The 12,944-nt window shown below is 45.7% G+C and overlaps 1 protein-coding gene across 8 annotated transcripts in view; it reads right to left on the reverse strand.

Annotated features, from left to right (window-relative positions):
- Window positions 1–11,990, reverse strand: part of DENND5B (DENN domain containing 5B) — a 175,019-nt gene extending 163,029 nt beyond the window's left edge. For 2 of the 8 annotated variants that reach the window (XM_036889195.2, XM_036889196.2), the window contains exon 1: window positions 11,723–11,983. In XM_036889195.2, the coding sequence (XP_036745090.1) occupies window positions 11,723–11,843 (121 nt within the window). In that variant the 5' untranslated portion in view covers window positions 11,844–11,983. Of the gene's footprint in view, window positions 1–11,722 lie in introns of all 8 variants that reach the window. The other 6 variants (XM_036889193.2, XM_036889194.2, XM_036889198.2 and 3 more) reach the window with 6 other exon arrangements.
- Between the last annotated feature and the right edge of the window lie 954 nt (window positions 11,991–12,944).

The raw sequence follows: 12,944 nt of genomic DNA on the forward strand, positions 1-12,944 counted from the left end.
AAAACAGCTTCCTGAGCCAGTGATGTATACAAATTTACAGAAAAAAATAAAACGTATGCCCATGTTAATTAAAATAGTTCCAATATTTAATTTAGAATAAAGTTAGTAAAAGTCATGGATTCTAGGCAAACTGCAGGAACTGATGCTCTTCTACCTCATGATGTGTCTCAACAGCATATAAAACACTATCCCTAGATAAAACTTTTATCCCTAGAATTATCAGTTCTTACCTCTTTTTATCAGATAATCATCTTTGCATTTTGTACGAAAGGTAATGTGGGAGACAGTCTCATCTTGAAAATTTTTGGAATCTCTGGCTAAAAGGTTATTAGATAGGGTCATCTTAAAAAGTCAAACCTTAGGTGGAACAGAACATTATACAAGGTACAAGAAAGACAAAATACAAATGGAAAAAATACATAAAGGATCAAACCTTACAGAAACAAAGGGGACTGTCCTGGCGGACCATGCCCAAAACCAGTGTGGATGCCCCTGAAGAAGGGAACTGCAAATGTGATTTCCTAAGATAGTCCTCTAAGCCACAGCCAGGCTGCAGGTGCCCTCCAGGACAACCACTTCCTGAAATTCCCTAACACCCCACCAGTACAGCACCCACCATGTGCTCATCTCTTGGCACTAGTTGATAAGTAAATAAGACCTGTTTGCTTAAAAAAACAAAACCAAAGCCTTGCTAGAACGTGCATGCTTGTTTGCATAAAGCTGTAAAAATAAAAGGTTAATTCTCTTTGTCAAAGTTTATTTCAAAAAAGGAATAGGCTAATAAATATTATAAGAAATTTTAGTAGCTCACCACAAAGCTGATATATACCTTTAAAAAATTAATCATTTTTTCTCTTGCTTTTTCATCAATCTCAAGATTCTCATGAAAAAAACCTTCTAGGTTCCATTTTAGAGTTTAAAAAACCCACACGTAAAAATCAAATATACTATTATTGTCAGAAACAGAGTTATACCTTTTCCATCTCAAATCATCTTATTCAAACAATCTACTTGAGTCCCTATTATGAAGCAGACACTCTTTGGGCCACCAGGTATATAACACCACAATAGGGACAAAGGTCCTGCCCTCTAGGAGCCAACAATCTAACAGGAAGACTGGCGTTACAGAATAAAGGTAAACAAATGCACTTAAAATACATTGTCCGGTGCCAATAGGTGCTATAAGGAAGATTAAGTAGGTGACTGTATCTGCCAGAGAGGAGCAGGCTGGGGGAGGAAGGATGCCCTTTGACACAGGACTGTCTGGGAAGGGCGCTCTGAGGAGGTGACGGGAATGATGAGAAGCTGACTCAGGGCTACGCTGTCCAACAAGGCAGCCACTAGCCGCACGTGGCTACCGAACACTTGAAATGTGCCTAGTCCAAATACACATGTTGTGGATGTAAAATACACACTAGACTTTGAAGATTTAGTAAGAAAAAGAGATTAAACATCTCATTAATTATGTTAATTTGTATTTGAAAAAATAATATACTAGATACAAAAAATAAAACATAGCATTAAAACTAAAAACGCCTGTTTCTTTACCTTTTTAAATGTGGCTACTAGAAAATTTTAAATTACAAATGTGACACGTTACATTTATTTATGGACAGTGCTGGTCTAAGGGAAGACGCTTCAGGGAGAGAAGATGCACAGGCCATGAGTCAGGCAGCTTGAGTGTTAAAGGACCTCCAAGAAAACCGATGTAACTGAAAAGAGTGAGCCGGTCGGAAAAGGCTGGGAGGGCCTACGGAGGCCACGTCATGAAGAGCATTGCAAACCAGGGTGCTACCACCCCCCACCAAATTCATACATTGCAATGTAATATCCAGTATGATGGTATTTGGCGTGGGGCCTTGAGGAGGTAATACGGTCGTGCGGGTGGGATTCTGCCCCTATAAAAGGGCTCCCAGAGAACTCCCTCCCACCTTCCACCTAAGAAGCCCACACGTGAAGCAGGAAGAGGGCCCTTCTGAGACACACATCTACCGGCCCCTTCATCTTGGACTTCAGCCTCCAGAACTGTGGGGAATAAATTTCTGTTGTTTGTGATCCCGCCAGTCTGTGGCACTGTTAGAACAGCCTGAACAAACGAAGATACAGGGTAGAGAGCATGAGTCCTAATCTAAATACAAAGTAAACTACAGTAGAATTGTAAGTGGGAAAGACTGTTTTCTAAGGCTCCACTTGGTGGAGAAGCAGCAATTGTCACCCCTGATGCCGGGACACAGGCGTGCGGACGTCACGTGACGGGCAACTTCAAACCGGTCCCTGCATCCCGGGGGGTTGATAATCCCAGGCCCATGAACGGGTCATATTTCAAAAAGCTTATTAAAAATTGCATCTTTCCTTTAAAGGGGGACACAGGCAGGCTGATTTTTTTCCCTTTCCTTGTGGCTGAAATTATAACTACTTCATCAGGCCTCACATGATATGTATGGTACATATCAGGCCTCACATTCTATAACATTAGGATTAATTTTTTAAAAAACAGTAACATTTACAACACTAAACTCTGTTTTCTACCTTTATCTCGTATCTACCTACCACTTCAGCATTTTATTAAAAATAATAATAATAGAGAAATGTGGTATCCACATATAAATCAGGTTTAAAAATCAAATGAATATTCATATTTGAACTGACTGTGTATAGTTCATAATGCATTAACAAAACCAAAAGCTTCTGTGATGACTGCCCTTGCACTGTTCACCATGTAACTTATTCACTATGTAAGAATTTGTACTCCATGTAAGAATTTGTTCGTTATGCATCAGAAGATTGGAGACTGACGAAAATTGGGCTTGGGGTGGATTAATGATTGTGCATTGAGTATTGACCCCCCTATACAGAGATTTGTTGTGGTTAACAACTATTTGATCAATAAATATGAGAGATGCCCTCACAAAATATATATATATATATATATATATATATATATATATATATAAACACACTTCCAATTGTAAAATAAATAAGTAACCGGGATGTAATGTATAGCATAAGGAATATAGTCAAAATATTGTAACAACTTGGTATGGTGATACCTGGTACCTAGAAATATCATGTATATAAATGTTGAGTCGCTGTGTTGTACACCTGAAACTAATGTAATGCAATGCTGTTGTCAACTACCCTTCAATAAAAAAAAAAAAAAAAAAAAACAGTAACATTTGTTTTTTTAAAAAACAATTTCAGGCCCTTGGAAGGAAGGGCTGGTATGTTAGAAATCACTCATCTCATTTAATCCCTTCAAGACAGATGAAAGCCCTGAGGCCTGCAGCCGTCCTAAGGGACAGGCCAGGACCGAAATCCCGGCTTCTGACCGCATCGGGTCTAAACCCCTGTACCCACTGCCCTGCCAGCCGTGGTTTCACACGCAATCACACATTCCTTTTCAAAACTATAAACTTATCTAAGGACAAGCAACAATTTATGCCAAGAAAAGATAGATGATCAAACCTTAGTAAGAAGAGCAAAGAGGTTGGAAAAAAGTTGAAAGTGGCATTTTTATGTAATAAATGCTTTATATTTATACAGTAATACCTTTACAAATATTAATTAAAACAAAAGTAACATCAAATATATACTCATCTAATTTTCTGATGAATAAATGAAGGAATGAGACAGGGGCCATGGATGTAGTCAGAGTAGGGTGAGGGCCTCCGGAGGGGGCAGGGTGGGATATCTGCAGTCAGAGCAATGTAACTACATGCAAGGAAACCCCCCTGCTAAAACTCTATGTTAAACATTGAGCTCTAGAATCATTCTTCAGTGAGATCAGTTAATGTTCCCCAGATAAAGAAGAGCAGCACATGTTTTATTATGCTAATCATTTGTAACCATGTGTAAGATTCACTTTAGCATGCTAAAAGGCCCAGGCCTATGTACTGTCTTTCCTCCTTCTGACAAGGTGATTTTGCAAACTGAGCGACTAACTTAGCATGCAGACCCAGCTGTAGACAGCATGGTAAAAGGCAGGAAGAATTCCATCTTAAAGATAAGATTGCATTTTAACACCCAGGAAGTTCAAGAGGCAAGATTCTTTAGCAACTAGACGATACCTCGGCCCACCTTGGGAGCTGGGCAGGCAGCCTTTTGATATGCTCCCAGACCAAGGCGCTGGTGTCCCAGAGAGAAATCAAGACAGGAAATTTCTTACAGTTAAGTTAATTTTTTTAATATTCTGGGACCACTTAAGTTCCCACCCCTAAGTTTTTTCATATTCTCTAAAAAATCCTCAACTGCCTATAAAACCCCCTAGACAACGCACCAACGACGGACTCTCTTGTCCCCTCCTGGCGGGAGCCGGGAGCTCTGTCCTTTCACTTTATCTCTAAATAAAAGCCTGTACCTCGCTCTCCTACCTTGACTGTTTGTGAAGCTCATTCTTCGGCTCCGCAAACAAGAACCCCGACGTCAGGAATGTATTATGCAAGAGACATCAGTGCTGGCTGTGAGAAGAGACGAGCTAGATTAGGCCAGAAAGATGGGTTAAATCTCCCTTTTATCATCTTTCCCACACAGAGGCGTTAAAAGACAATCTCATCTAACTCAGGTAATCCATGTGGGGTCCATTTACAATCTGCATGACACACTGTGTATGTTAATGAAAGGGTTATGGGCATGGGTGGATCCTGTCCGACAGACTTTCAATCCAGGTTTTCTCACTTGTTACCTGAATCTGGGTGAAGTATTTACACTCTCCAGCCTCAGTCTCTCAGCTGTAAGGCAGAGGAAAAATAGCGCCACCTCCTAAGGGTGTTGTCAGGATTAAATGAGGTATAATTATGCAGCACTTGGCACGGTGCTTGGCATGTGGAAGGACTGAATAAATTTTATTTTATTATTGCTATTTCATTGTAGATTCTTCCAAAACAGTGGCTGTCACCTACATATCCCACAGTTGAGCATACTGTAAGCATTTAACATTGATTAATTAATCCAAAGGGCAATGGCTAGTTATGGCTTCTCCAGGAACAAAATTTAGGTTACCATCAATCAAAAATGTGACGATCTGAACATACAACACTTGCTTCCTAAAGTATGTGCAGAGGGATGGTCTCTACCCTCCAGTACACTGTAGAGGAGGAAAGCATTTCCTTCTGCGCAGAGTGCCATGGAAATTATGACTAACAATGCACTGTGCTCCAGACATTTCCTCGTATTACTGCGCGTGTGTGTGACCAGCAGTGGAAATACAAGCAGAAAGATGTGCCGAGGAGTGTCAGGACAGCCTGCCTAACACCTGGGCAGCGGGAGTGACCCGCCCTCCTCCAGCCCCCTTTCTCTCCCTTTCTCTTACTATTTTCTCCTCCTCCAAGGACACTCTGTCCCTGCTCCTGCCCCTGTCCATCTCCACCCCATCCGGCTCCTGAGCTCCCTATGCTGGGATGTCCACATTAACAACTGTAGCAGACACCTGAGCCCTAAAACCCAGGGAGTTCAGCTGTACTCACTATTGGGCCAATTTCACTAGAAAGCGTGTTATTCCCAGTGGGTTTTTAAAATCAAGTTATCACTATCCCATACAGCAACCAGGCCTTGAAGCCTCTTTAGCCTCATGAGAACGAAGGCTGATCCTTGAATTACTCCTTTCCCAGCCCTCACCCAGTTCCGAGGCCAGACATTCCAAACTCCTAAACACAATCTGCTGGGGGCCAAAGATGTCGGTAAAGCTAACACTGAGGCACCACCGATGATCAGATGAGGGCAGCTCCTGCTCCCGCTGGCCTGGATGTCTGACCACTGATTTTAAATGACATACATTAGCACAGCCCTGACCATGACATTCAGTCTGCAATAAGGGCAAGCCTGAAACGCTTGCTGAACTCAACTCAAGCCCATGTTTTTTCTGAGCATAAATAAAATAACAGTGGAGCACCGTGTACTAGAACAACCAACCAGGATCTAGTCTGGTGTCTAATCTGATTTCTGAGACGGGCCTTCATCTCAGCCTTGGCGTGGCTAAGGCCCTTTCCAGAATGACGGTGGCATAACTGTCAGTCTCAACTAAATTTTGTATTTGAATTTGGACTGTGATCTCCACTGCCTCTAAACTCTTCTGGAAAACACACCCAAGACAACCAAGACTAAAAATAAACTGCAAGAGGCACCAAGGAAGAAATCTAAACAAAGGTCTGTAGGTAGGGAGCTCAACCAATAGATTCCAGTATTTATCAGCAGGATTGAACCCAGGCTATGATGGCAATGCTCTGAGAATATTCTGGTCACCACACAATTTACAGACTCAGATATAAACTTTATATTCATTCACTTACTAAACACTGTGTACTGTGTTGTAAGGTACTTTGAAAGACAAATACCTTTCCTGATGGGGGCCTTGCATATCTATGTTACTTAAACAAAGGACTAATTACCTCCTGCAGTTTTCCACCAGCCTAAAAGATTTGCAGCTGTAAATGAAGCCAAGTAAATTCCTACAGCTAGGTCTTAGACAAAATGAGATCCAGAAACAAAAATTTCAAAATGACTTCTGCCTTCTGCCTTCAGTAAGTCCAATGATTTACTTCTACTTACACCTCCTTTCTTCTTTATGCAGGAAGGAATCAATCTGAAACCTTTTTCATATCTTTAAACATCTAAAGGAAATTTAAACATTACGTTTTAATATTTAAAGGACATTTTTGGTTTTGGATAAAATGTCTTGAAAATATACAAACAGGAAAATATATGAGTAGAAGAAGCACAACAGCTAAGATATGCTAGATCAAGAACTGCAGGCAGTACCAGCGTGTGTGCGTGTCTTGCTACAACTGGGGGTCGTCCATTTAAAATATGTAGTTTTACTTATATATTTAAACTATTTTCAGCTTTTAACAAATCTGTTTGAACCCTCCTGTTGGTGGGAATGTAAATTGGTACAGCCACTGTGGAAAGCAATATGTAAGTTCCTCAAAAAACTAAACACATAACTTTACAGGCTACAGACTGGCTTGCCACAGATTGGACAACCCACCCTAGTATCTGTTGGCCAGCCCCAAACAGCACTCACTGGCTGTGTGGAACTAACCTCTGGCCCTGGCTCCCTCCAGGGTGTATAGGGAGGTGTACTCTGGAATTTCCTTGGTTCTAAAGACTTGGATTAAGAACATCCCACACCCTACAAACTTCCCAAGCCTCCAACATCGATGGGCTAGGATTGTTTTTCATTGGTATGATCACCTAGCCTCTGTTTTTATACCATCTCTTGGTTTAGAAGATGTAATCTGGCATATCAAATTCTTAACCAATTTTACTCACAAGGCCTTAAATAATACTATCCAAGGAATAGCTCTCCTAAATACTAAAGTTAAACTAATGTGCCAAGCAGTTATACAAAACAGAATGGCACTAGACATCTTAACAGCAGCACAGGGTGAGACCTGTGCTATGATTAAAGTTGAGTGTTGTGTGTACATTCCAAATTATTCACAAAATGTCTGATTCACTCCAGGACCTCCGAAAGCAAGTCCAAACTATGTCAGGCCCAGAAGTCCCACGGACTACTACGATACGGAGCTGGTTTTCTAAAGCCTTTTGAAGCCATAAAACTGCAAATGGTGATGGAAACGGAACCCAAGATAGAAGTGCCCATCTTCCAAGGCCCTCTCGACCGACCAGTGATGGGGACCTAACTGCACCCTTTACTGTGCCCCGTCTCAGCATGAAGCAGCCAGAGCGGTGGTCACCTCCTTTCCCCTAGCAGCAGCTAAGGTCTCTATCTGTAGAGGGGGGATGAGACAGAGACCATGGGCTTTGAGAGAGTAGGGGGAGGGCCTTCAGAAAAAAACAAAACAAGATAATCCATTGTGAGATTTGCCTTGGCCTGCTGGTGGGGGCCCAGCTTATTTTTCTGACTTTACCCAGGTGCTACTTTTCTTCCTCCAGCCCTAATCAAGTGATTTGCAACCTGGGCAACTTAGCAAGTCCAAAACAACAAAGACAGGAAGGATTCCATCTTAAAGATAAAATTGCATTTAAAACCCAGTTAGTTGAAAAGTAAGTTTCTTAACATACTCTTTAACAAACAGACAATAACTCAGCCCATCTTGGGTGCAAAGCAGGCAGTCTTGAGTGATAAACTCCCAGACCAGGAAGCTGCTATCCTGGGAGGAAATCAGAGCAGTAAATTTCTTATAAATAACCTGGAAGACTAATAAGAAACTTAATGTCTCTTCAAAGATAAACATTTAAGGACCGCTTAGCAGGTCTGCATCCCCAGCCCTTTGTCTCTCAACTGCCTATAAAACCCCTAGACAATGCACCACCCCAGGACTCTCTTGTCCCCTCTGCCACCAGCTCTGTCCTCTTACTTTCTCTCTAAATAAGACTCTGCCTAGCTTTCCTAAAAAAAAAAAAAGATCAATATAATATTGTATATCAACTATACTTTAATTTAAAAACAAAAACCCTGTTTGAAAATAAGTCTTTTCCATTGTTGGTAAAGATGGGCTTTATTGGTAGGAGTGTCCAGAAAACAATCTAAAACCCTGATAACTTTATCATAAGGTCTTAGTCTATTTAATAGTTACTTTATTATATGGTTTGTGTCCTTAATTTGATTTCAATGTCCTACCACCGGCAGAGTGAAAATTCTAGGAGCGTGCATATGTTAAGAAAAAGTCTGTAAAGCAACTGGCAGAATTTATATTTAACAGAATTAAGACCTTCTACAGGCAGGGTGACAATTTGCTAAGAAACAGTGTGATAAAAATAGATCAGTTCCAGAAAAGTAAAATAGAAACTTCACTGTCATGAACTCTGAAATTAAAGCCAAACAGAAACAACCTTCTGACTCATTTGCCTAACTCAGGGGCTGTGTCTCCTGATCCCCAAATGCAGCTCTGTGGAAATGGTCAAGAAGACTGTTCGCGGGGAACATGAAGCTACCTACCTTCTCTTGTTCTCCTCTCATCTCTGCCCACACTCGTTAATCTCTTTGGTGGCTTCCTCTTCATCCTCCCCACTGCTGAATGTTAGAGGGTCTCAGGACTCAGTCCTTGAGCCTCTTTCCTTCTCTACCTACATTCACTCCCTAGGTGATGTCACCCAATTTCCTGGCTTTCAATTTATATTTAAATATAAACTTAAACCACTGAGAGATGTCTTGCCTACTTGAGATCTCCATCTGAATGTCTAATGAACAGCACAAATTTAACACATCCAAAACTGAATTAATCTTCTCCAGCCTGCTCCTCCTATTTCAGTAAACGGAGGCGCTTGTGATTGTTTGGGCAAAAAATCTGGGCGTCATCTCTGATCACTTTCCTTGAATATGAATACCACATCCAATTCATTGTAAAGTCCTGCTGGCTCTACCTTCAAAATATACACAGCATCTCACCGTTTCACTACCACTTCACGGCTACTGCCATGGTCCAAGCCACCAACACCTCTCACCTCAAACAGTGGAAAAGAGCCTCTTTACTGGTCTGTCTCTATCCTTGCCCCGTGATCAGATCTTGTGTCATGCTGCTCAAAACCTTCCAGTAGTTTCTCATCTCAAGGTAAAATTGTTTTTTAGGCCCTGCACAATCTCCCCACCCTTCCTCTGCAGTCATATTTACTCCTGCCCCATCACTGGGCCCCGGCCATATTGGACCTCCTTGCTGTTTTTCTGCACAAACTAGGCAATCTCCCACCTCGGGTCTTCGCACAGGCTGCCTCCTTGGCCTGCAATGCTGTCCCGAGATGCTGCACACAGCTTCCCTTCTCACCCCCTTCAGGACTCTGCTGAAATGTCACCTTACCTGCGAGGCCGTCCCTAACCATCCTATTTAAAATCACAACCCCACCCTCCCACCATTCTGCTGGTACTAACTACCCTGGCCCCATTTCCCTGCTTTATTTTCCTCCTAGCAACATATTTAATATCTGGCAAACTATATTTTTCATTCTTTGTTTACTAGAAAAGAAGCACTATGACAGCAGGCATTTCTGACTGCTTCACTCACAGCTGTCTCCAGTGCCTAGAACACAACCCATACCTAACTGCTTTCAAAACTACTTGTTGAAATAGATACTGAAATATTATAACACAAAATTGCTTGTTACCTTGAAACACCAAGTATTATAAGGAGCAGAAACCTCAAACAATCACCCATACTCACACACAGTATTGCAAAGGAGAAGCCAGTGTGTGTCTAAAAAAAAATGCACTAAAAATTAATCTGTCACTGTTTAATTTTGTTAAAGCATTTGCACTGTGCCTAAAGAATCCCAGGCCACACCTACAGATGTTTTAGTTTTACCAGGTTAAAAGACTTGAAATAGAGAAGAAAATAGACTTTTTCCTTTCATCAGTCACCACTGACAGAGGGTCTCCAAAGACCTAGTGCCACAAATGTTTAGGATGTTTAAGTAGGGATTCTAAAAAAGAAAATAATCCCTTCAACCAGAAAGGACTCTCTCCAAATCCCTCTGCAGACATTTTTTTTTCTAAATTCACATCCCTTTACAAAGCCGCTCTTACCATGTAAAAAAATCTTTAGCTGAAGATTTAGCTGAAGAAATTATGATCACATAAAAATATACAGAAAAATCTAGTACTCAACCCTCTTTTCCCCAAAATTTTAAACTAAAACTAGACTTGTAGTTGTATTGGAAATGTTCTGCTGTGAAACTGACTTAAAAAGACACTCCCTTAGCTAAGACGTGGCTGACGGGTACTGTAACCTAAGGCTGAACAGTTCTGTTTACTATTGCTTATTATTTAATACACTCCTCCCAGGACCGCCCCCGCTCCCCCAACCAAAAGTAAAAGAGAAGAAAAAAAACCACATAGGTGCGATCAATAAGGACTATGTCCAAAGCAAGCTGCTCTGGAAGACTATGACCTCAGTGATTAACATTGACACAGATAAAAGTTCAGGCGGCAGATGTCACCTGCCTCATCCATTTGGAAAAAAAGCTTCACATCCCAAAAAGGCAAGCAGAAATAGGCGTGAGAAAGGAAACCAGCGGTTTCTCTGGCCTCCCTTTAACACTGCGCACTCCCCCCTCGGACCCCCCGGCCTTTAAGAGCCCCCTTTCCCGGCGGCGGTCCCGCAGCTCGGCCCTGCACTGCGCCACCAGGCGAGACCAGCGGCCGGGCCCCTCCGGGGAGACCCTCGCAGCGACACGCGGAGAACGCCCGGCTGCTTCGACTCGCGAGTGTCAACTGGGCGCCGGGCCGGGTCCCGAGCGTTCCAAGGTCCTCGCCAGCTCCCGTGACCCTGCCAGATAGTCAGGATTCCAAAAGGTGACCCGACCGTCACCGCAGGACCCGCGGCGGGAGGCGCCGCAGGCCGGGGACAGTCAAGGATGAAGTCCAGCGGGCCTCCCGCCGCGCGGGGCCCCGGCACCCCCGGCCCCTAGGGCGCGAGCGCTCGTCGCCGGCCGGGCTCAAACTTCGCGGCCGGGGCGAAGGGCGCAGGGGCGAGGGGCGCAGGGGGCGGGGCCCGCGGGGCGCGGCGCGGCCGCGAGGTAGCGCGCCGGTGACTCACGGCCGCCCCCGCGCGCAGCTGCGGCCGTGCCCCGGGCCGCCCGCGCCCGTTATTAATAGCTCCGCGCCCCGCGGGCCGGAGCCCCGGCCCGGCGCCCGCGAGTCAGCCGCGCGCCCCGCACGCGGAATAAATAACAATGTCATTCAATCGCCGCCCGAGCGCCCGTCGGCTGAGGCCGGAGCCGCCGGAGCCGACTTTGTCTAGAGCCCGCCCGCCGCCCAGCCAGGCCTCACCCGCCAGCTCGTCGGGCTCCAGCCCGCTGTCCGCGTCGATGCCGCACAGCACGAAGTAGTGCGCGAAGCGGCAGGCGGCCGGGGAGGGGCCCGAGCCCGGGCCGGGCGCCGCGCCGCTCATGCCGGCCGCGCTGCTCCGCCGCCGCCGCCCGGGAGGCTCGCCGCGAGGCTGCCGCTCCGGCCGCGGGCTCCGCGCGCCCGCCCTAGGGCCAGCCCGGCGCGCCCATGGCCGCGCAGCCGCCGCTCAGCGCCGCAGCCCCGACCGCGTCCCGGGGGAGGCGCGCGGGGGGAGCGTCGGCGTGAGCAGCCCGCGCGCCGCGTCTGGCGCCCGGCGGTCAGCTGAGTGGCGCCCGCGCGGTGGGAGCGCGGGGAGGGCGGGGGCGCCGCGGGCCGGCGCGGGGGCCGCGCTCGCGAGGGGCGGGAGCGCGCGTCCGGGCACGGTGCGCGCGCGCCCAGCGGGCTCCGAGGGAGCGCCGGCGCGCGCGGGAGTGGTGCTCCGCGGCCCGGCTTCGGCGCAGGGGCGACCCCGCAACGCCCCCCGCCTCCGTCACCCCGCCAGGGTCTAGCCGCAGAGCGGGATTGTGTCTCCTAAGGGGGCGCCACGTTACCCTAATTAAAAAAATAAAATGCAGCTTTGGCCAAGGTTAACAGCCGCTCTGAGATCATTTCCCACAATGGTCTGGACCATCAGCATCTTATAAACAGTGACATGTGCCGATGCATGTATCATTTGCAGACTCCAGTCCTTGAATTCTGCCCACAGTGCTCACCCCCATTCACAAGCCATCCTTCCGTAGTGCACTGGTGGCAACTTAACAGTGAGGGCGGAAAAACCCTCAAGATTTCAGAGCGTTGAGACTTCTAAAAGGACTGCGGTTGCCAACTTCCCCTCCCGCCCCCACCCAATTCCGTAATTTATCCCGACTTTTTCCAGGTCAATGGAAAGTAGCCAAGGCGCTCCAGATCCCCAGCACGGCACTCATTTGTTATGATCAGCTCTGCCTGCAGGTACAGTTGGAGGCTGATAAGGCAACAGGAATTAGACTCCGAACCCTGTTCCTCAAGAGGCCATGCTCTTTCCTCTGCCGGTTCTTCAGAAGGAGCTCACCTACCAGTTCTCATTCCTCTGAAAGGTGAAAAACCGAATCGATTTCACCTCCACCTTGTCATCCCTTCCACACCACTTCCTACTCTACTTTCAGAGTTAGGTATGGGGGTGAGG

This window comes from Manis pentadactyla, chromosome 14 (genome assembly GCF_030020395.1).
Source record: "Manis pentadactyla isolate mManPen7 chromosome 14, mManPen7.hap1, whole genome shotgun sequence".
Lineage (NCBI taxonomy): Eukaryota > Metazoa > Chordata > Mammalia > Pholidota > Manidae > Manis > Manis pentadactyla.